This window comes from Falco naumanni, chromosome 5, assembly GCF_017639655.2.
Source record: "Falco naumanni isolate bFalNau1 chromosome 5, bFalNau1.pat, whole genome shotgun sequence".
In the NCBI taxonomy this organism is placed as follows: Eukaryota; Metazoa; Chordata; class Aves; order Falconiformes; family Falconidae; genus Falco; species Falco naumanni.
The window spans coordinates 51,686,091-51,711,126 of record NC_054058.1 but is presented as its reverse complement, the minus strand read 5'-3'; the positions used below and the strand labels follow the sequence as shown (position 1 = coordinate 51,711,126).

General features: G+C 42.6%; 1 protein-coding gene across 1 annotated transcript in view; it reads right to left on the bottom strand.

Moving 5' to 3' along the window:
• The window catches only part of ANO6 (anoctamin 6), a 76,602-nt gene extending 56,115 nt beyond the window's left edge, over positions 1-20,487 (bottom strand). Inside the window, exon 1 of the mRNA XM_040596764.1 lies at positions 20,385-20,487. Coding sequence (XP_040452698.1) covers positions 20,385-20,472 — 88 coding nt within the window. The 5' untranslated portion in view covers positions 20,473-20,487. The remainder of the gene's footprint in view (positions 1-20,384) is intronic.
• Between the last annotated feature and the right edge of the window lie 4,549 nt (positions 20,488-25,036).

The following is a 25,036-nucleotide window of genomic DNA, read 5'->3' as shown; positions in this document are numbered from 1 at the left end:
TGTTTTAATTATATATGGAATCGGGTAGAAAACTGCTGTAATGATGACTGCCAAATGAGCTTGTTTTGTTACTGATTCAACCTATGTCACATTGTTACAAACTGAGGCACACATACATATATACTTTATTTCTTTAATTTTTAACAATAGTGCAAACATCATAATTCCTGCTACCAAAAATGAAAGTTCTTAGTTTCTAGGGTTAAGAAAAATAACTACCTCAGTCGCACTAAAGTATCAGCTAGGTCACTGAAACCAGCACCAGCTTATAGACAACTTGGATTTTTAGTTTTGTTAGTAGGTTCTGAGATTAAATTTTCTTTATTTGGAGTAATCTGATTAAGTCTGAAAAAGGGATCAAGAAAAACATGCTGCTGTTCTTTTCTTGCAGTAAATAAAAACCAGGTGGCAGAGGATGAGATCCACTAATTCTAAAAACCCAAAGGGCATTTAGGATATGCAGAAGGTGTTAGGCATATAAAGTTACAGATAAATTTCTGCTGAGGTATTCAAAAGTGTCCATGCAGATTGACAGTTTTTATGCTAAATTATCTCAAACATGGCATATGGCCCTTAGTGACCAGAATTAATCCATCAATTTCATTAACTACAGTTAATATTTCCCTTGCATAATAAATAATTCCAAATGCAAAATGTTTTAGACATGCACTTTCTTCTTAAGTATACAGCATATTTAAGGTATCTAATAAACATGTTTGCATGTTGTTTTTCTCTGTGGTTAATTAACTCTATTTACCAACAAGATGCATCTAAAGACAAGTTCAGACTAATTAGTTATCTTGTAGATAAGAAAGAATTCATTCAACAACAAATTAAAAATCAGAGTAAGTGTGCATTGAGCTATACACTTGCTGAAATGATTGCCTGTCTATGGAACTAAAGAAGGGATGTGAGCACCTAACGCAGGATTTGGGAGTAACCAAAACATTCAGGTCCAGACGTACAAACCAAAATGGTGGCTGTGCAGCTGCTGGCTAACAGGAGCCTCCTGCCTCACTGTCACACACTGTGGGCATTGCCCCTGAGAGTCACTAAGGACCTGGCTGGGTGTAGCCCCTGTGGTGCCCTCAGCAATGTCATTGTTCAGCAGAACCCAAGGGTTTTACTGTCTTAGCTGCTCTACTAACCAACAAGAAAACTCTCTTAGAAAGCCTTAAAAAAACAAAATTCCAAACATGATTAAAAACTCTATACAGGTTACTGCTTATTACAACCCATAAATTAAATCACTAACTTCAATCATTCCACATTGATTAGTACTGCTCTACATGGTAGAACTTGGTTTTCAGCGGTCTTAGCCCCCCCCCCCCCCTCCCCGAAATTTATAGTCAAATGTGACAAGTGAGCAGATCAACAAGACTCCAAACTCAAACCCACAAACACTGAAATAGTCCTGGTTCAAGACTGCCTGTCATCACTGATGCTTTACTTTAAAGACAAAGGAAGGGGTTGGATCCTGGTCTTCCCATTTCAGAAGTGGTTCTTATTACAGAAATGGTAAAAGGTACACAACGATACCAGTTGTTCTAGCACATGAGATACTGGTGGATTTTAAATCACAGAAAGTAATTTTTCATTATAAAGCCCAATTCGTTATTGTTCCTTCAGGACCCTACCTTCTTTTGTAGACAAGTTGGGGCTGCGGAGGGGATGACTGCGGCCAAGGAAGAGAACTTGTCTGTCTAGACCTTTAACTTGTTTTTGCAAAAGATGGATAGGATATAGAGACTGTAAGAAGACTGAAAGGAAGAAAGATTATCTGATTGGCAAAGAATTTGTGTGTGGCCTTGGAGAAGTGGCCTATGCCCCAGCCTCAGGATCTAATACACGTGATGCTGAGCAAGCTACTTGAACAAAGTTTTGCCTGGCTTTCCACTGCACAGTTTTCAAGCAAACTCCCCAGGGTATTACAGCTGGGAAGCTTGGCACTTTTACAGCAGAGCTGGGCATTTGTCACTAAGTTAGCTGGAGATGTATGTTGCGGTACTTGGAATTGCAAGATTGCAATCTTATTTCTGAAAAATCAGTCCCAAAGCTTTTGTGATTGGTGAGCACTTTTTGGACAACTTTGTATGAAACGCAGAGAGTTTATCAACCACAATCCAGAATGGTGTTAAGATCTGATTGTACAAAAGTGGCTGAAAATGAATTATTTTCTTGTGGCCTTGCAGCAGACACGTTCTAGGGAGGCCTGCCGGTGGGATGTGGGTCTCTCTGTTCAGTGTCCTGTCTCTGCACAGCCCATTCAGAAGTCTTTTACATTCCCTACATCTTATCACTTCAGCAGCCTGCATTCCTGTCACTGGGGTCTGGATTCCTGAAACTCCAGCTCTCCCTAAAAAGGGAGTAAGGCAACCTGATACTCACATCCCTGTCGGATACTGTGCTCAGATGTGGTAAGAGCACCATAGAAACACAGAGGACGAAAGGAATTAAAATGTACGCTGTGCAAGGCTTGGGTAATTTGAGTTAAACAAGGCTTGGAGCCATGCTCTTAATGAGGAAGATAAAAAGAAATCTGCAATTACTACCAGTTTACTGAATGAGGCAGTGGACTTAAGAGGGAAAAAGAACAGTGAGTGTGTAATTAAAAACTGTAACATGCATGCAAACCAATGGTAGGAAAATTGAAGTTGCCTAGGCAACACTGATGCTGATGTTGCCCAACTTCTAAGTGCTTGACTTTGTAACCTTGATGTTAATATTTTTTAGACATAATATATAATTATCTGCAGCCAATTAGGGATGCTATGGCTTCTGTTGGTAACCGGTAATATTTACATTTAAATATAGAGAAAGATTACTGCTGGCTATACTGTATTATTTAATTATACAGTTAGTTTAGAAATGAAATTATATCTGAAGCATTTGAGAGATTCCCTTGAGCAGAAGTAATGGAACAATTATTACTGCAATTTGGCATGAGGAAATTTTGCTGAAAGTCTAGAATTTCACCTAATCAGAAAATTTGATTAGTGGTCCATGTGTAGGAGCACTCTGCGCTGCTGCTGAGTGATTTCAAAATGCACTGTAAGAAAAGTAATCATAATAACTATGGACACCCTTCCTTATCAACTTGTGAATCAGATTTATTAAGTTTTAAAAGTTAGTTCAGAATAATGTAATTAGTGTAAATTCAGTACCATGAAAAAACCCAGTGTTTTAGCTTATCACAAGCACGATGAATAAAAGGTTCTGGTTTCTGCTGACAATTCAATTCATAATGCCTAGCAACTACAGCTGGGCAAGGTCTGACAGCTTCATGCCAAACAGCTGTGGCTTTGAAGACACAGAGGTTTCTAAATTACTTTCTGGGTAAAGAGGGATAAACAAGAAGGACGCATGCATACAGCTTTCTAGTAACGGTAATGTGGGCAGACTGATGGAAAGTAAGAATACGCTCTCAGTCTGGCATTGAAAAGTCCACTGTACAGGAAAAAAACAGATGCATGTGAAAATACCAACTCAAGAAACTTACACACAAACACATCTGGAAAATATGAAGGCAATAAAAACAAACTCCAGAGTGGTCACAAGCATTTTTCCCTGGACTTTGAGAACCTGGAAGTAGAAGGCAGTAAGATCTCAACAGTCATTACAGTCCTCTTACAAGACAAGGATGGAAAAATGCAGTGGATTCCTTGGGAGAGAGGATCCCATGCTGAAGGTCCTGGTCATTTCAGTCACTGGTAAAAAGCCCCCAGCTTTAGGTAACGTGAATGCACAGATCAGGCACTGCACATCTACCAGACCACACTTTGAGCTTAGCAGGGTTGGTAATGCTACCAGCTTTCCAAGGTAATGCTACCATTAGACCGCACCTTTGGCTGCAATCAGCCTCTTGTTGGGATGGGTGATCTCTCATCTGGCTTGTCAGCCTGACTGGTGGCTTGCTTTTTCTATCAGATATAAGAAAGGAATGCACCACTTGCCTGCAGTCATTGACCTGCAGGGCTTAGCGCTAGTGGACAGACAGCCTGCTCCCAGTCTGGAACTTTATGTTGTAAAGGAGTCTTTGGCTTATAACTTGCCTTCTGTCCATGTTCTTGCCTTGCCTTTTGACTGCAAGGTGGTTTTGACTGCAGGTGGTTTTGTGCAGGGTCAGTGACTTTTAAGAAACAGAGTGTGTGTGTGCAGCCAGAGAAGAACAAGGGCATCTAAGAACACAGGAATGTGCTTATGGATCATCTCAGTGGTCCACCTAGCCCAGCCTCCTGTCCCCAAGGGAGACCAATGGTGCTCTGGGCCAAAACCACCACTTAATCTTCTGAAGTGTAAGATGAAGGCATGGAGACAGTGAAGCTCCCATACTACACGATCAGACAGAAGCCGTGTGTTTTTGTTTTACATCATCTTGTGGCTTTTTAATTCATACATTTCTCTCTACAGCTTTTGAACCTGCAACTGCTTCCTACACTTCTTGGCACTGGGAAGAGTGAGGAGTAGTAAGTTTTTATTCACCTCCACTCCATGAGGTGGCATATTAGAAATCTTCTCAGATATCTTACGTATTACTACACACTCTGAGGCAGATGCCACAGATACCTGAAGAAAAGTATCAGCAGTGCTGCCCATGGGATACTGAGAGTTTTTTGAGTGCTTGATACGCCGCGATGTTAATAATGTACTGGGGGTATCTAGTTATTATGTCACCCAAAGATTGGTGCTTGTAAGCGGCACATATAGAAGGATCATTCCCTGTGTAATGTCATACTTCAGATTTCATTATGGTCACCCACCACTATTGTGAACAGCTCTTTCAGAGTGGGAATGCTGGAGGCAGCTTTAGACCCACCAAAGCAAGCACATGACAGTGTGGTATAAAGTGCCATTTCTAGTTTTCTCTAACTATTGTTGCACCTTCCTTGAAGACTGGCCATCCCATAGCAAGTAAAATTTTAAAGTACAAGTCTCCTTTTGATTGGCAGGTAGCATAAAAATGTGGAAAATAGGTGTTTTGATAGTTTATCTCAGGAGGAAGAAAAAGAAGTCACTAATGATGCTGATGAAAAATGACTGGCTTTGAATCTTGGATACAAGTCAGCCATAACAAAAACAAGCACCAAGAATAAGTAGGAAAAAGGCAAACAGATATTCTCTTCTTTTCCTCCTATCCCACCTATACCACAGTGTAATTCCAAGACATCTTAAAAAAAAGCCCACAAAAGAGGAGATGCAAGCTTTGCCTTGGAAAGCATGGAAAGACATTTTACTTTGGTGCCTATAAAGAGTCCTGCTAAACTGTTTTATGATGTTATGAACATACGAAATGGCAGTAACATGGCAACAACCATCGGGCTTGCTCATTTCATACAACACACAGATCTTCATGAGAGTGCAACCAGTGCTGAGAGACCCACCCATACCCCTCTTCACAAACTCATTTCTACTGAGACTCTAATTCATTTCTTCAAAACTGTGGAAGTGAGAGGATGTAAAAAATCTGTTTTCAGTTGAAAAAACCCAAGCAGCCTCTAAAGAGTTGTTTTTCATTTAAGCTTAGGTAGGATTGCTTGCACATCTCATTATAACAGTAGGGAAAAAACAAGTGTGATGGGCCGGTAGGAGGCTAGTCATAATCCCCTGACATTGGCTATGCTGAGTTTTGTTTTATTTTTTAAGAGGACACCACAGTGGCTGTACTGCAGATTCTATTTTTTGTGTCAAGGGGAACAAAAATAACCTTTTGAAATGTGTGAATCCAGCTCACAGACTGTAGGGCAACAAGGTACCAACGAGGCCATCCTGTCTGGTCCCTGTAACACAGGCCAGTGGATTTCACCTTCTGTCTCTTGCGCCAACTCCAACTTCTGGCTGAAGGCAAATAAACTTCTCCATTCCAAGGATTTTACTGAATTGCAGACTGAAAGAATGATATCAAGGAGATCTCTTAAAATACAACAAATTAGGATCCAGTAAATCCATCAAGAAAATTTTCTCTTTACATTTTTCCTAAGTATGGACCTCATAAATCAGTAACTTGACATATGGAAAGACTCATTTATAACTTCCTGAAAAAGTACACAAGCTGTGAAACAAACGCTGCAAGCACACGTACAGAAACAGAAGAATCCAAAGACAAACCAGTATCTGCATACTGGGGTTTTTTTAGGTCTAACTGTATTTATAAACCAAAACTCACTGTGACGTTATATTTAGAGCTCTGAGTTTAAATGCAAACTCCATTTTGGAGGGGTTTAGCACTCAGTCCTTCTAACTGGTTATTAGTTGTCTTGAATGTTGAGTTAACATGTTGATGGAGATGTTGCAGCACACTAATCAATCCCAGTATTATCTGCTAGAACAGTGAAAACATGACATGCTGCTTTCCCTTCATGTGGTGGAGGCAGGACACAGAAGGAGGAGGAGAAGAGGGCTTCAGGAGTAGCAAACACCAAAAAGTGACAGCAAGGAGATGATAGCTGTTTCGCTGTGCCAGCTACTCTGTAATATATGCTGAGGGAACTGAGAGGGGCAGTCCCAGGTGGAGCATCTCTGGTGGCCCCATCTCCAAGCTCTCTGCAAGAGGCATGACCTAGCCTTTAATGAAAAATAAAAATATCACACACTTGAGGAATATTTGAGGGACAGCTAAACTCCAAGCCATATTTTTGTGCTTAGAATGAACAGTGCAAAGTATCTCCACTAATCTCAATAGCAATGTACATTCTAAAAAGCAGGGATACACATTTGAGACCAAAACCTTTATTGAGATTTGCCTTGCGTGACTTCTTACTGTCCCATATCAAGGCGACATATTAGACAAAAGTTCACAGATACAGAAAAACACACGTTTAGAGCAGTACTGGCATTTCCATTTCCTTTGTATTATGAAAACCAGCAAAAATAATCAGTTTAAAAATGTGGAAAATTCTGCTCATACGCTTTCAAAGAAAAAGAGAAAAACAGCAGTGATGATCCTAAGAAACATGTATAATTTAGCATTTCAACCTCCCTGAAAGTAAACTTTGCTCACTAGAATGCAAGGATCTTTTTAAATCTCAAATACACTTTTTCTCACTTCTGAGACTTCAATTCTTTACATTAGTACAGTTAGAAAGCTGCCTGATCATGTAAAACAGAAGCTTTTAAATCTTACTATTGTCATATTTTTGACCTGCATTCTACATAGACAAAACCTTAAAGGCTGTAAGTGTTTGCTGTACCAGTCCCCTGCTGCACATAGCACTGATGGGATATGCTCATGCTGAACTTGCACAGCTAGATTTCAATGGTTACCCTTCCTGTAGCCACAGACTTTGGTTTAGTTTAGCATCTGCAAAGTGGAGCAATAAAAGAAACGTGAAATCACCAAATGACTCCTCTGTCCCTGTTTGCTGCAGGTTGGCACTTCGGCTGTGCAGTCTGGACCCTCAGAGCACCTTATGTCACTTCTGAGTAATAATTCTCTTCTGCATGTGCCAGATTTGCTCATATGGAGTCAAATGGCACTCTGAAGGCCAAAAGAATCACTGACCCTAAAGGTGACACAATAAAACAGCAAAGAAATAGTGAAGGATATGAAAAAAACCTGAAAGATTTATCCTGAAAGTAAACAAGATTTCTATGGAGTTTATTTTTGAGTACAAGGTGTTCCTAAGAAGCATCCTGCTGAGAAGAATGGCCAACGGGTTTGTTCAGTGAACTGGACACACTGAGAGATGCAGAACCTCCTCTGATGGACACTTTGGTCTTATCTTAAAGTGCAGGATAAACATCTATCCCCAAAACACTTGATGAAACTCACCTCCATTCAGAGCAAACAAACAAAAAGAAAGACAAGGATACACTGACCACAACTGATAAATGGAGTACCGCTGTTTAGACAGATATGTATGTTGCCATCATGAATAGCTTTGGAAAACAAACTGCTGAATAAAATACAACAGTGAAAAAAACCCCACTGTGAACTGCAATATACAGTCTCTGAGGTCTGAGACTGCAACATTTACACCCTTAAATAACTTAATGGATGCTGATGGTTCCACTTAACTCAAAAGGATTGTTCTTGTGTTTTTGTCGCTTGGCTTGTAGTATGTCCCTACATAGACTGGCACACACAGATGAGCTACAGCCTGCTACCTCAGAAGCTGATGCTGTTGTGTGAGGACTATAGGAGCAAGCTGCAGGCAGTCCTGTAAAAATCAGGATTCCTATCATGTGCTGAGAGTACATGGAATTGTGGCAATGTAACAGCTATCAGAAGCACTACACTACTTGGGTCCAAACATAATAACATATCATTGGGTTTATGTGTTTTCTTTCCCCGGGAAATTTCAGAGGAGTTGTTAGTGATGTCTTGACTTAAATCAGCTCTGTTAAGCTACAACATTGCTGATATTTTAAGAGGTACAAAGGATAAAACCAAGAAAGCTGTTGATCATGTTTGTGTAAGCGCTCTGCCCTCCCTGCCTAGATCACATGTGTGCCCAGAACCTGGCCTAATAAACTTGCATATCTCTGAAGGCTGATTTGCTGCAGCACTGTGACCTAAAGCTTTGGTCAGGACTGTAGAATTAACCCTCTGGTCAAGAGGGTTACATAAGCGGAGGGGTATAGAATGTTTTTATATCTGCTCCAGCACTGAAGCACATCATTACACAAATGTGCCTGGAGTTCTGCCAGTCCCTGAGCGCTGTCTTGAAACCGAAGGGGGTTTCTTCATTGCTTAATATAATGTGAGGATTTGGTTGTTTGGTTTTTTTTTTAAAAAAAATCCCAGAGCAACTAACCCAAACCAGCTGTCCTTAAGCAGGATACATAAGAAGACAAGCCACTTTTGCTTTTGCCATGAGACAGACTTGCCAAGACCAACTCCAAGCATACTGTTAAAATTACTGCCCAGTTACTAGGGGAACAAGTGTACCCTGCCTGCAGTGTGTTTTACAGGAGGACAGGCCATGTGCAGCAGCAGCTGCCCCAAGCTACAAACACAGCTTTTTTTTTAGGGGCCAAGCTGATCCCGTGGTGTTCCTCACCAATGCCAAGCCTCCAGGCAGCTATGGAGCCTTTTCATTGGGAACTGAAATGATTAACCAAATTGTAATTGCAGATCACTGTTTGGTTAGACTTCAATGCCTATGGATCAATAAGCCATCTAATTAGAAATCTTAAGTTTGAAATATGTTTATAAAATTATACCCATTGCTATTAAATCTACATGTCTCAAAGGAGATGTATTTTAATTTCTGTAATGAGTTTTTCAGCATGTTTGTTTTAAAGTATTTCCTACACTTAGCTGTTATACAGTGTGTTTACAGGAGGGTCCCAAAAAGACGCTTTTAATTACTGTGATTATGAAAATACTGAGTTTAAAGTAAAAGCCTACAGGTATTTTTGAGATACTTTGTAGGTACAAAGGCTCGTGTATGTAAGCATCCTGTGTTGTACCCAGAGCTGAGAAATAAACTGTATACTTTTTTTTCCTAATCAGGAAATACTCTGTAGTTTTAGCAGTTGAAGGACTCCTCAGATTTTTCTTGGAACAGCTGCAGCTTAACAACCAACTTCTACCTAAAACCATTTTCTTCTGCACATGAGAGAGCTTTGCTCTTCTTGCAAACATCAATAAACCTACAAAAACCTACAAAAACATCTGGAACTCTACTTGGCCAGACTGCATTGCTCTTGAAGCTTTTTCTCTCATGACCTTACTATCAGTATTAGCAAGGAACAAGATAAAAAAAAATTAAAATCCAGCATTGACTCATTTATTTTTCAGGTTACATTGATTTATTTTTTTTTTTAGGTTTTTATTTTTTTTTTACTGAAGAATGTATTACACATTTAAGTCTTACCAAATATTGTAGGAGTTTTCTCTGGACTGTTTGTCTTAAGCACAGCCATCAGTTTATAGATTAAATTGTGCTTTTGTGCAAATTCCTTCTTGTCTTTTATAGACAGCAGAATAATTAAATGAATTTAATTATTTTTCCTAGAATAAATCAGTATATACAGACATGATGAAAGATTTAATAGAGATATTTCCTCCATTAGGGATTAGTTCTGCATTCTCTACTATGAATAGCATTTACAAATATAATGCTATTCCCACTCTAGCCAACAGGACTGCTCACAGGGGTAAAGTGTGCATTGTTTGACCTCATCCTTGTTCATTAATGCCTATAAAAACTCCATTAGACTACTTAAGGAAAAAACACATAGAAAGAGAACACTAATAATTCTACTAATATTGCACACAAACTAATAAAACTCTCTGGCAAGGCCAGAGCCCTCTGGATCATCATCTCAGTCTTGTTTTGTTAAATGTTATTATCTCTAACCGCAGTGCCAAACCTACAGCAGTGGAAAATTTTTGCAGATAATTAACAGTACAAAGATAGTCTTTTTTTCCCTGCTGGATAAATTACCATGAACACATTGTGATTTTTACTATATATTAAAAACATGCATGAAAACGTCACAGATTACTTATTTCAATTCACTGCACCTACAGTTATATTACCTTAGTCCCTTGCTGTAGCTTATTTTCCTGATGAACTGACTTGAAAGAATCTTTATGCCATTGCTTATGAGTTCCTGGCCAGATAAGTAAGTGAATAGCTACACTGGTTGGCTATACACTTGCAAATACTGTCACAAGTTCTTCCTCTTTCCCTTTTACTTTCTTTCTTAGCCTCTACCTGGATCTCAATGGATGTTTTGCCTTTACGTCCACCTCCTTACTCTTTCCATCACTTCCTTATTGTACCAGACCCTTCAGTTAAGACCCCGGTCTGTGCTACAGGAGTCTTTCCACTGATGCAAGTTCTAGTCTGGTCAGCACCACCACAGCATAGGAGACTCAGTGCCACCCCAACACAAGTGCTTCTTTCTCCCACTCTTCATTACAAATTCTCTTCTCTGCCCAGTGAAGATTCCTCATCTGACTATGATTTCCCAAAATAGTAACAGTCGAGGGACAGGTCACGAGTCTCTGCTGCAGCAGTGGAGCCAGAACCAAGATCTCCCTGTAGACACTGTGAAAGCCAGATGCCTTAGCAGAAGATCCACCCATGCTAGAAGCCACAGGACAGAAACACACCATGGAGGCTCAAGTTATCAGACATTTAGCCTGCTGCAGCAACTGCTCTCAAACAGTACTTGAACAGAACAGAGGTGGTGGCTGTTTCCTACAGAAGAACACTGGCACAGCAGCTCATTCTGATGACTGTACTGTAAACAGTCTCCCATGCAAATATTTAATGTCCCATAATAAATCACACCTAAAAAATGCCGGAGAACCTGACTAACCAGATTAATAGGGTCAGGGGAAATCCATCAACAAAAATCTGAAAGGAAGGAACACTAGAAAAGCAAAGCAAAATCTGCTGTTTGTGGCAGCTCCTACACCACTTAGACACACACAGGTCTATGAGGCCAGATGGGATCCACCCCAGGGCACTGAGGGAGCTGGCAGAAGTGCTCACTGAGCCACTTTCCGTCATTTATCAGCAGTCCTGGCTAACCGGAGAAGTCCTGGTTGCAAATGCCGGGTTAGCAAATGTGACGCCCATCTGCAAGAAGGGCTAGAAGGCAGATCCTGAGAACAGGCCTGTCAGCCCGATCTCAGTGCCGGGGAAGGTTATGGAGCAGACATCTTGAGTGCCATCATGCAGCATGTACAGGACAACCAGGCGACCAGGCCCGGTCAGCAAGGGTTTGTGAAAGGCAGGTCCTGCTTGATGAAACCGATCTCCTTCTGTGACAAGGTGACCCGCTTAGTGGATGAGGGAAAGGCTGTGCACACCTAGACATCAGTAAAGCCTTTGACACCGTTTCCCACAGCATTCTCCTGGAGAAACTGGCTACTCACAGCTGGGATGGGTGTACTGTACACTGGGTAAAAAAACTGGCTGGATGGTCGAGCCCAAAGAGTGGTGGGGAATGTGGCTACATCCAGCTGGTGGCTGGTCACAAATGGTGTCCCCAGGGCTCCATATTGGGGCCAGTTCTGTTTAATATCTTTATCAGTGATCTGGACAAGGGGATTAAGTGCACCCTCAGTACGTTTGCACACAAAAGCAAGTTGGGGGGTGAGTGTTCATCTGCTTGAGGGCAGGAAGGCTCTACAGAGGGATCTGGACAGGCTGGATTGATGGGCCAAAGCCAGTTGTATGAGGTACAAGAAGGAGAAGTGCTGGGTCCTGCACCTGGGTCACACCAACCCCATACAATGCTATAGGCTGGGGGGCAGAGTGGCTGGGAAGCTGCCCTGCAGAAAAGGACCTGGGGGTGCGGGTTGACAGCCAGCTGAACATGAGCCAGCAGGGTGCCCAGGTGGCCAAGAAGGCCAACAGCATCCTGGCTTGTGTCAGAAACTGTACTCAGCAGGACAAGGGCAGTGTCCCTTAATTGCCTCTGGTGAGTCCACACCTCCAACACTGGGTTCAGTTTTGGGCCCCTCACTACAAGACAGACACTGAGGTGCTGGAGCGTGTCCAGAGACGGGCAACAAAGCTGGTGAAGGGTCTGGAGCACAAGTCTCATGAGGAGCAGCTGAGGGAACTGGGGGTGTTTAGCTTGGAGAAAGGGAGGCTCAGGGGAGACCTTACCACTCTCTACAACTACCTGACAGGAGGCTGCAGTGAGGTGGGGGTCGGTCTCTTCTCCCAGATAACAAGCAATAGGACAAGAGGAAACAGCACCAAGTTGCACCAGGGGAGGTTTAGGTTGGATATTAGGAGAAATGTCTTCACCAAAGGGTTGTCAAGCATTGGCACAGGCTGCCCAGGGAAGCGGTGGAGTCACCATCCCTGGAGGTATTTAAAAGCTGTGTAGATGTGGGCTTAGGGACATGGTTTAGTGGTAGACTTGGCAATGCTAGGTTAATGGTTGGACTTGATGATCTTAAAGATCTTTTCCAATCTGAAGAATTCTATGTTTCTATGAATAGTGGTTTAGTTGGAAATTATTTAAGGTAAACACCAAATTGAAGGGTTCAATCTTATTCATCTTTATACAATATTTTGAAACTAAGCTGCAATTTCTACCACATGAAGCATAAAATCAATTAACAAATGTTTATGCTCCAGCAGACTTGTAACTACACTGCTTAAAGTTCAGTCATTTTATGTTCTAATATATTTTTGTTAAATTTCCAATCTGAATCTGGTATTTACTAAAGATATTTCAATGTGGTCTCTTTCCCAAACCATTTGGTCTTCCTGGTTCTTCCTGCTAACGGCGTCTATACCAGTCTGAATCTTAACCTTTTACAAGCATAACTCACACATTTTATTAATATGGCTATTTCCATTAGCAAAACTATGTAGGCTCTGCCTGTTTTGCATTCAGTAATGTTGTGCCCTTCACCAGGTCAACTGCTGCACAGGAGATGGCCCATCTATACTGATAAAGTTTGGAACTGAAAGGCTTGTGAAGAGGAGGCTGCTCTGACACGGATGCAGGGTAGGAATGGGAAAAAGGGATCACAGTCCCATTTGATGGTATCATGCATTGGAAGGATATGTGCTGGGCTGCCTGGTGTTAATGAAAGAGCAAATCTTCTCCTTTCCCTGCCCTTTGCCACTCAGCAGTCCATCTCTGATAAACCAACAACTGCTTTAGGTCAGTTATCTTCTCATAGGCATAGTACAAAACTGTGTACATACAAACGTGGGGCCTGAGCACACCTCTTGAGCTCCTTGGGGAAGGTACCTCATGTATACGTAATGAGTCTGGGGAGTGAGTCTGAGTCCTGCAGAGGAGTGGGGACTGCTCAAGCATTAAATCTTCTTTGTCATGAGGTTGAGGACTTTTTTTTCTAATCATCCCTAGTGATGCTTCAGGATCTCACTTCTGAAGTCCATGCAGGGAATTATGCCTACATGTCTACTGCTGTTATCAAATGCTTGAGTTTGGGACAGGTGAGAACAACAGTTAGAGATAGTTCCATTGAATCCAGCAATTCAATCATCCTTTCAGATGCCTATATAATTCCTCAGGAAGCAATCAAGACACTCCTCCTGTCATGAAGCCTTCAGAGAGATGTGGGAAGTCTGAGTAAAGTGTGAGGGGTAAAGACAAAGGATTCTGTGCTCAGACATCTGCATTCTTAGACTGACTGATCAAACAAAATCTGCTATTTGATGGCAATTTGTGTGACTGCCAGTTTTCATTTCCCAGAGACACTGGCAATAAGAAGATAAAGGGTACGTTGTCCTTCTTTACAGCTTTGCATTCCTACTACACTGCCACTGATACACTGCAATGAAAAATAAGGCCAAAGCGCCATGAAGACTTAAACTGTCGCTGTAAGGCGGTTTGGGGGGGATGCTCCTTTTGGTAGCCAAGCCAATTTGTGCTGGCTTGACTTGTTTGGGACATTACAGCCTATGGCTTTCATTTCAACTTCCAGATTCATCAGATCTGAGCCCTAACAAAATGTTAACAATGTCCTAGCAGGCTATCGCTGCGGCCAGCGCAGCAGATGAACACATATGCTCTTCAGTGGGAAAACTGTTCTACCTACATTCACAGTGAGCCTGGATTTGAGTTAACCCCCCCTAAAAATTTACAAGTGATATTAGGTCCATGCCTCAGTGAATATTTTTAAAAATTTATATTAGAAATATCAACTAAGTATCAGCTTAACAACATACATATTCTATAGAGCAATACTTCAGACTGTTAGAAAGGACCATGCCAGAGACCGTAGCAATAGTGACAGTCCTGCAAAAGCAAGCTGGTTTTTTCTACTCACTAAGATACCGAGCTCAGCACTTGCATAATATTTCTGTCCCCACCTTTGTTTCCTGAATATAAGAATAATACACAATCCAACCCATGGCACCATTCTTCACTGCCCTCATCCTTGACATTCATATCCTGTTAAATGCGTTATCTTGTTAAACACAACTGCAGCAGCTCCATATGCTTAAGGCCTGCAGCATCTTTTTTAAAGATCTCATGTCAAGCACAGGATATTTAGTTTTATTATTTGTGTGTTATTTATAACGCACAAAACTGAGTAACCCTTTTTCCTGAACCAACCCCAGTTAATCCCAAACTTAGGCTAATGCTTTTTTATTTGACTTTTGAGGGAGGTACAAGAACGTATTATTTCAAACTAAGAAAAAACAGTAAAAGAAAAAATTAATCATTTTTTATAAGGGATAAGCTGGAAGGCATTACAAAGACTATTTAATTTATGACAAGTAATTGCTCTTACAGAAAAGCACCCTTGTGTTTGTTCCTTTGTTTTTACCATAGCAGAAAACATCCATTTTAGTATCAGTTCCCCCTTGGGGTTTGCCACATGTCTAGTGGCAAACCAGACCTTAATTCCACAGCATGCAACCCATCATTTTCTAGGAAACAGCAGGTACTAAGAAATACTAGGTTGAAGTGATTTAAATGATAACAACTTTTTTTAACTTCCTATGCATATAGTAACAGATGTTATTACGTTTGAAAAGGTCCATTTGTGTGGAAGCACAACACTTGTTACAGCATGCATACATCCACTCCTTCCACATCTCTGGTCTCCTGAAATTCAAGCTCTCTACCTGCAGTTTCATATACTGCGTAAATTGCAAATCAGCTGATAACTAGGACATTCTTTGTGCGTTTTCGATTGCATTACTTTCAATAACTGTAACACTACGGAACTGCTGGAGTTCTGTACCATGTAACAAAAGCCTGGCTGTTTCCTACATTATCAGCGTTGATAAGTTTTCTTTTTTACAAATGATAATGCTTGAAAAGTAATTTACAAAATCTAAGATGTTGAGGATAAATGTGTATCGGGTATTTGTCCTTTTAAAAGAACTTGAGGGTTATGTAAATAGAGGAAAAACTTTAAGGAATGACCTGTGATAAATATCTGACATAAAATTAATGACTTAATAACCAGGAAAAGAAACAAAACTACTACTATTAAAGTTGTGCAAATGGCACAAGTTGATAAAATTGCAGATAACAAGTCCTCCTACAGATTGTAGACTTATCTGTAAACTGCACTCATATGTTCAGTACAGCTAAATCCAAAATACAGGAGCAAAAGTACAGGAAGTTTTTAATGGAAAACTGGGGATTCTGTTATGGTAGGAAAACTTTAAAAAGAGGAAAATCTGTGAAGTTTTTCAGTTTCCTGAATTCCTGCCTGATTCTTGAAATATTCTGGTCTCTACCAGAGTTTATGAATTATAAATAGCTGCAAAACTGTAATTATATTGTATTTAAATATTTATACACTCACTATTTGCTTTTTAGTAGTTTTATAGAAAAATCATTAAATCAGAATTAAAAAGTGAGTGGTACCAGCAGTGTACTGTTCAAATGCAACCATACTTGGTGACAAGGTTGTTACTCCTGCGTGACTTGCATTTGGTAAAAGCAAAGTGGGTGCAAGGTCAGAAAATAAAATTACTGAAGTATGAAGAGAGGAAGAAATTAGGTAAACTATCAAGGTAGCCGATATAAGAGGAAGGACATGAAGGCATGAAAGGTAGTTTTCAGTTTTGACTACTAGTACAGGCCAGTGTTTCCTGGACTTCACCATGAAGGGTCTCCTCTTGTCTCCTAGATGTTGTACAACAACAGTGTCATAAAACCAGCACAGAATCAGGGAGCAGAAATTCTTGATTCTCAGCTCATCAGATGTACCCATCCCACAGTCTTCTTCAGGACAGTGGCTGACTGAAATGTGCCCCAATAATTTTTAAGTTGATTACAAGACAGAGAAGAAAAAGAAAAGAAAACCAGGTGTGATAAGAATGGACTGAGGTAGTCTTACTCATTACTGTAGGTAGGCTGAAAAGCAAGATACTGTCCTTTCAGGAACAGAATCACATTTTTTTAAAGAAGCTGCTTATAAAGCCTTGCATATTACAAGACTATGAGATCTGATCCCTGCACCTACTGATGAGTAGACCACCTTTAAATTCCCCACAGTGTGGGGATTACAGTAAATAGATTGCAGGACAAAGCCAAATTTTTCAGTCAAGGAATCCAACTGTTCAGACTTTCGACTGTCTTCCGAAGACTTCTACAGAGAATTGACCGTTCTGCAGCATCATGAAGGCAAACACTGGAGCAATTTGTAGAACACTGTTGGTACTGTACATCCATATTGGAGTACAGTATATGATATCAATAATATTTGTAGGGTCATATGTGAAGTAGGTCAAGTTAATGAAGCTATCAAATAGGAAAAAATAGAAGCTCTAGGCAGACAATATGATAAAATTCAGTATATGCCATGAGGAAACAAGCAGAGGACAGAACCGTTAGCAAAACTAATGAGGTGAAGAATAGCTATACCTGCTCTTCACCATTTGGATTACAACATCATCCCTTAGGACAGGGTTCCAGTGGTACAGTGGGCTGCGCAAACCCGGTTATTTTAGGGTGCAACTCCACAATCAGTGTTGCTTGAATAATGCAGTACTGTTGTACTTTTTTTACTGTAGTTGGTAAAAACATGTGCTGAACAGCAGCATGAAATCCTTTTCAGAAAGAAGAGCAGGAATCTTCATCAGCACAGTATCTACATTGTATGACAAAAAAATGTCAAAAGGTGGGGAGATGTTGTACACTCAGGCTCAAGGAACAAGTAGGAGATATATTTGAGCAAAACCAAGACCACAAAGAATGAGCAAGATGCTAACATATCCCAATGAAAAGTATTTCATGCAGAATGGTTAGTCAGAGTGGATGCCTCTGGATATTGTCTGCAGAAGTTAATTTTCAGAAAAGCACACTCTGATATTCTGTAAATCCCCAAACACAAGCAAACTAATTTATATATGGTATGAGGTTTGGCACCAGGGAAAGAAAAACTTTACAGTTTATGGAACCGTCTGACAGTTTCTAGGTGGAAAATAATGGGTTTGGAGAATTTTAAATGCTGTGGCAACTGCAGGTCAATGTCCTTCCCACCATTTCTGCCTGGTAACAAGATATCTCAGAAACAAATTGGTTCCACTAATGTAACAATCCTCTTGAAAACAGTCTGACTCCAGAAGAAAAAGTTGCCCATCTAGTTTAAGCACTGGAAAAAAAAGGGTTTTAACTTGTCAAAAAAGCCTGACCCTTGGACAAGACTCTCAAAGCACAAGTCTGACTGAAATAATCCATTTCTAAGCTATGTATGGCAGGCAGCACAGCCGTGGTACCTTCCTGCGGATTGGGACTCATGAGTCCAGCTCTTTCCCTCAGCACCTAAGTCTGCCTCTGACGTGAGGGGTTTGCTAGCTATCAGCAAGGATAACCAAAACCAACTGTATGCCAATATGAGCCAGAGCACTCCCTTTATGTGCCATGACTACAAACTTTGATATGCCATAATAATGCTTTCCTGATGAGCCATAAACACTTGGGATTGATCTCAAATACAACTGGAAAGAGTTCAGAAGTCCTACTTACTTGCTAAAACAGGGATGGCTGTCTTGGGAAAATGCAGATGCAAGGGGTACAATAAAACTGGAGATAATGGATGATTTGCCAGTTCCTCAGGCTAATAAAATAGCTCTCCTGTAATTATACATAGCGTAAAAACCTCGATGCATGCATTTTGCAAGGCAGAGTAGCATATGTGACAGACCTGGGCACGTAACAAGCTTTGCATAACAACTCATGAAATCATCACTGCTCAATTTTTAGCCAATTTTGCCACATAGCATGAGTTGTTCCTAGCTGCTGTATCCTGCAAGCAGAACACGCGGCTCATTATTTGCTGGCTCTGCGAGCCAAACTAACCCCAGATTTGATAGTCATGAGTAGGAAACAATTCAGTTGTTCTTTGGAGTGAAGAATGGAAAGAAAAAGGCATGTGTTGGTTAATAAATTGCAGTCCTGATCCACCCTTTAATCTGGGGAGTGGAGTCAAAAAATTCCTCTGCCTCACTTCATATGGAAAACTGAATTTGTCTTTTGGACTGTTACTGTAAAGCAAGGGATACTCCCACGGCATCTGAAACAAAGGCTAGTAATGTTGGAGGAAAGACATCCCCCTGATTTCCACAGACCGTTGGGTGAGGCTCAAACTTTATACACTTTTGGAGGGAGCTAATCGAATAAAGGAGGCAAACTGTAGTGGCCATTATTAAGGATTAGTATTTAGAGGCCACCAGAGTATCAGAGAAAGCTAATCTCACCAGAAGTTTTTTCAAATGCAGAAATCCAGCCACAATATTAAAATAATACCAAAATCCTGTACTTCTCTGTAAAAGCATTCATGACCTTTTGAACAATAATGAGCAGGAACTCTTTTCATTTGTATACACAAACCTACCTTCTACTTGCTTGTCTAACTGATGTTTGCCTGCACTCCTTGTTTGTTACATCCATTTTAACCGGATAGGTAGACGTACAGGACTTCAGAATGCCTTGGGTACCACAGCTGAAAACAGCTTGTGACCTGAAGTAAATCTGTGTCTCTTTAGTGAAACAAACAGACCCCTTCAGTCTGACCCGGCCGAGAACCAGCCCCTTTTGGGCTGTTTGCTGGAAATACTTTAATAGAATTCATTCCCACAGTAGAAACAACTGTCATTGTCCTGGGCTGCTGCTGTTGGGATACTGCTGTTGGGATACGAGTAACATACATTTTGAATGTAGAACTCTCAGCTTATTTTACGGTCTACATTTCTGGCAGACAGAATATGCATCCCCCCCCCCCCCCCCCCCCCCCCCCGCTTTGTTTAAGAAATTACTATCTTTCTATGCTTTGCCAATTTCCTCCCTTACGTTGTTTTTTTGGGGGGGTTCATCTTCTCCCTCCGTTGCTTGGCTGCCAAGCTAAGGCAGCCAGCCGGCAGCTGGGGGGATACAGCCGCTGCCCGCCGGCGCTGCCGCCAGCCGCGGGGCCCGGTGCGAGGCGGTGGCGCCCCGCACGCTGCCCGGGGACCGGCGGGGCGGCACGGGCTGTGCCCGGGCTGGGGGCTCCGAGCGGCGCCCAGGGGCTCGGGCACCGCACTGTGCTGGCTGCGAAGTGCTGCCCTGTGCCACCTCACGCCTGTGCCTCCCAGAGGGAGGGAACAGAGGGGAAGGAACGGGCAAAGTTTTCGGTGCCCCCCCCGCCAGCTGACGCTGGGCAAGCAGGAGCGCGGCGGCGGCGCTGGGCGAGGGAGCCCCGCCTGGGGCGCGCCGCCGGCACGGACAGCGGGGCGCGTCTTCCGCGGGGGAATCATCAGTTGTAGGGGGGGCGAGCTGCGGGGCGAGCCAGCCTGCCACCCCCCGGCCCGGTCGCTGCCCGGGGCGCGGGGCCAGCAGGTGTCCTCCCCACCCACGACACCGGTTCCACGAGGGCACTTCCCTGGCTGCAGCCCCCGCCGACCCCCGCCCGCCCCGGGGGGCGCCCCCGCCGCGCCGGTCCCCGCGCTGTCCCGGGGCGCCCGCCCCGCGCCACCCCGACTCACCGGTCTCCCCGTCATCGTCGTCTTCCTCCTCCTCCTCCTCCTCCTCCCCCTCCAGATCCAGCAGCACATCTTGGTTCTCCGCATTCATCCTCCCGAAATTGCGGCCCCCCCGCGCCCGCTCTCCCGCCGCCGGGGAGGCGAGCCCGCCCCGAGCCCTCCCTGCCCCGGAGGCGGAGCGGCAGCGGCGGGGTGGGGGCGGTGGGGCGGGCGGGGCGGCCGCCGCCACCTTCCCGGCCGGCGAGTGTGCCCGGTGCCGGCCGGCGGCCCTGCCGGCTGCCGCTTGCTGCCCGGCCCGCTGCGGGCGGCCTCGCACTGCCCCTGCCTTGAAGGGCTCGGCTGGAGGAGGGGGCGCTCGGGGGGTCCCGGCCGGGCAGCGGTGTGCCTGCCGAGGCCGCACAGCCCGCCGCCTTCCAGCCAGCAGCTTGCCGGAGCTGCCGGGACGCGTGGGAGGCACCTACTGCTCCCTGGGCAGAGGGGCAGGGACCTGTGTTAAAACGGTGCTCTGTAAGCGGGCACCTGTACGTACTGCACTGGCAGCATCCTGAATGATGGAAGGGGAGAAGCTGGAAAAACATTAATCATTGTGTGTTCTGTTCCAGTTTTTTTGCAGTTGGCCCTATCATAGAATTCATACTCATGATCATAACATAAGCTGATCAAAGGCTATCTTAAAACTAATTAGTGAACTTTCAGCAGGATCCAGGCTGAAGATTTTACAAAGCTTTCTCTGGTTTCATCCACAAGTTTACCATCTGAAAACCGGGTCAGGAGCGAAACCTCTGGGTCTTTTAAAAATATGTCAAATTATGCACCCAAGTGCTGAAGAACTCACCATCGCTAAATACTTCTGAAAATGTGAAGCCCACATACATAAAAAAAACCCAAACCAGTAAGTAATTGGCAGAGCTATTTGGAGAAGGTAGCAGAAGTTGGAGGGGAGATGCTGAAGGACTGAATGAAAAGCCCATCTCTAGAGCTCCACTGATGGGTTCAACCCACCTGACTGTTTCACAGGGGTGGGGTTGTCCTCATCCCCATCTCTTTCTCCACATGCAAACTCAGATTTTGCAATACAGGGAATGCAGGGTTGCCAGTCACCGTGCAGAAATGCTGTGGGGACAAAAGTACTCCTAAAAAGGACTTTCACTGCTCGGCAATATGCCAATCTACTCACATGTATTGGTTCCAGGGGGGAAAGTAGAGAGTACCTAAAACTGAAAAACATCTGAAGGAGTGCCCAGAGAGGAACTGGGCTGAGCTTTAATAGTGGGAAGAAATGGAAATAAGACCAGAAGAATGGATTGAAGAAGTGGGGGAGTTGTGTTTGGGGAAAGGAGAAAATAAGAAGGGCAAGGTAACCTTCCCCACCTCCCCGAAGCAATAAATACCCTATAAGCAATCTACTTTCATTCTCTAGTATACGGCTGATATCAAAATGGCCCACAGGACCCAGGATGTCTAAAATACACAAACAAGAATGTGGATGAGAAGCCATTTGTCAGATAAGCTGGCCACTTGCTAATATGGTTATCTGTTCTCAAGCAGCTGTGGGTTAGGGTTACAGCAAGTCTAAGTTCAAGCAAGCAAGTCGAGAAATTTAACTGGGAAGTTTTGGAGCAACTCTGCTTAGAAAAGACCCCCTCACACTGATCGCTTGAAGACAGAAGTGGTCTGTGAGGGCATAGAAATCATCAGAACAGAAACTACCTTCTTGTGTCCCAAGTCAGAAACCTGGTCACTGCCCTGTGACGCTGCCTGTCTGCCTCTGACCATCTCAGCCATGTGCTTTACTGTTATGCCCACTTGTCAGGTTTCACACTCAGTGAGGTTACAAGGAGAGAGTGAATTACACCACCCCTTGCCAGGACCATTTACTCCAGGCTGACTCAGCCGCAGACACCTCATGGTTTCAATGTGTCCAGCAAAAGTTGCCATGACATCTTTATATTGACATGACTCAGCTGCCAGCCTTCCTTGTGGGTCCTCCCCAAAATATGGTCCCATTGGTGAGATCTTACTTCATAAATGATGGGAGAAGGTGAGAAGGGATTGTTACAGACAAGGTACAGCTCTGTTTAGGACTGTGACATGAGATTTGTGCACTCTTGGATACACACCAGGGACATAATTGTTACTTTGGTTATGTACTTCCCATTTTCACATTTAATGAATGAAAATGTAATCAAAAAGATGCAAAGTGCAAAAAACCAGTGTACAAAAGAGGAACATTTCAAAACCAGGCTATACACAAAATGTGTTTTTTTAACTCAATCCTACTAAAAAATACAGGTAGAGGATCTACCTCTTCAGTCCTGTTCTCACTGCAGGATTTCTCCCAGCAATTACAGAACGTGAAGATTTTGTAGGCTTCATTCAGGCTGCAACAGCTGAATGTTCACTTTCATAGATTACTTCAGAGCCAAGTTTTGCAGTTATCTGAAAAGGCAATGGGGATACTGTGTGTCTAAAGTTCCCATAAAACCTTTTGAAAATTCATAGCTATTTTTTTTAACTTCATACCCGATGCAAATATTTTCATGTGTACTTTTGGTGAAGTACAAAAGCTTCAGAAGCTCGGTTTTGTTACTCCTGAAACACAGATATTAAAGAAAAACAACACAAAGGCAAAATGCAACAGCACCACCCTGCTGCCATCTCTTTGTCAGATGGATAATAACTTAAGATCCACTCAAAGAATGGCAATTGTGTAACCTCTAGCCAACAAATATTTTTTCAAAAGTAATCTGAAATGAAAAAGTTGGGCTGAAACAAATTCTCCCCCCCAACCCCGTTCTAACATGGCTGTTTTCAATTTCAGAAATAAAATTTTTTTAACATTCCTGCTAGTGAGAAACAGCAGAAGTCTACAGAGCCGGCAGAAAAATTGCTTCCACAGGTAAGGGTTTCATAGCAACCATAACAACATAGGTCAGGAAGAGACTAAAAGAGATTGTTTAGTCCAGTGGTGACAAAACTTTGGCACAGGCACCAAGTCTTTAACTGACATGGATCTGAGCTGGCACCAGGGTCTCTGAGTCACAGGGTCTTTGACAACGAAGCTGGCGCTGAGCGTCAGAAATAACTGTCGATTGCTGGTCTGCTCCAGCCCCCAGCAGTCAGACAGGTTTGAACATTTCCAGACACTGGTGACAAATATTTGCCGGTCATGTGCTTCACTATCTCCGGTGACAAGTCAGTGAGGTCCCCAGGTAAGCTCTTGCCAGAGTTTCACTGCTCTTGATACACAGCCAAAATAGTTTTGCAGCAATTGAAGCTGTTTTATTTCTGTCCTTCTCCCAGCATCTATGAGAACAGCTGGTTGTTGTCCTCTTAATAATAAGATACTACACATGGACAACTATCACTTTAATGCTTCTGAAGCTTTTCTCATCCAGACTAGACAAACCCAGGTCTTTCAACCTTCCAGCACGTACGACTATCTGTGCTTTCCTCTCTGCTAAGAAGTTAGTGTAAAAAGCTCAGTGTGAGACTCTGGAAGGAGAAGACAATATTATTTTATTATCAACTAATTAACCCAGCTTCATTCTTCTACACTTCCCACCTTCCTCTTGCTTGGGGCTAATTCTTCTGCTGACAGGCAATGTGTGGTCTTGTTTTACTGGAGTGCAGGCCTCCTGGGCTCAACACAGGCAACGGTCTTCAATCTTACTGTTGAGGACTATGTCCTCATCTATGAATATAGTTAATTTTTTACATTGTCCTTGTTTCTATGCGACTGTATGCACTCATACTTCATTTCTGCCATCTTAACATTTCCATTACAAGTCAGTACCTCTGTACAGCTTCTTTCATTGCCTAACCATTCATTTTAAGTACAGCGCCCAACAACAAATGCTGTATTCTAGGTAAGAACTCAGCCACAGTTGCCATTTCCCATTTCATTGATTCGTTGATTTTTCTGCTCCTAAATGGACATTTTTGCCCTTATCTTTGTTATACTTCCTCATTTGATCAGCTCTTTCTCATCTGTCAAGATCATTTTGAATTCAAATATTGTCTTCCACAGTGCCTATGAACTGCTGGGAGACAAAATCCATACTGCTTGCACCATAGTCCCAGTAGAATAAAGACCGTGAGCATCAAGAAAGCAGACAGTCAGCAGATTTGGAGAACTGGTAGGTCAAGCGTACTTGGAAAAAAAAAACAACTTGGAAAGAATTTTGTGGGAAATCTATCAGTTATTGAAAGATACTATATTAAGGCCACTACAACAAATGATATCAGTGTAGAGAAAATTTAGGAAGAATAGCAGGAGACAAATATCACTGTGTGAGGAATTATTTAAGGATAGAGAGGTCAAAGTGGTCCATCACTGTGGGATTCATTGCAAAGCAGAGAACACAGCCATCTTTCATTCTGCATTCTTAGTTGGAATGAAAGAAGTAGTTATCCCAGAGACCAAACAAAGTCTATTATTTCACATTTCATAAAACATTAGACTTCTTAATAACTGCTGGAATATCGTACCTTTGTGTCTCAAAGCGGTGAATTTTAAAGCATTACTGAAACTGTTTGAAACTCAGGAACAGAAGAGAGACCATTTGAAATACTCTGTTAGATAGCCCGCAAAGCCCCTGTTCTGATGCAGAAATAAAATCAGAGGAAAAGTAAAAACAAATAAAATAGTCATT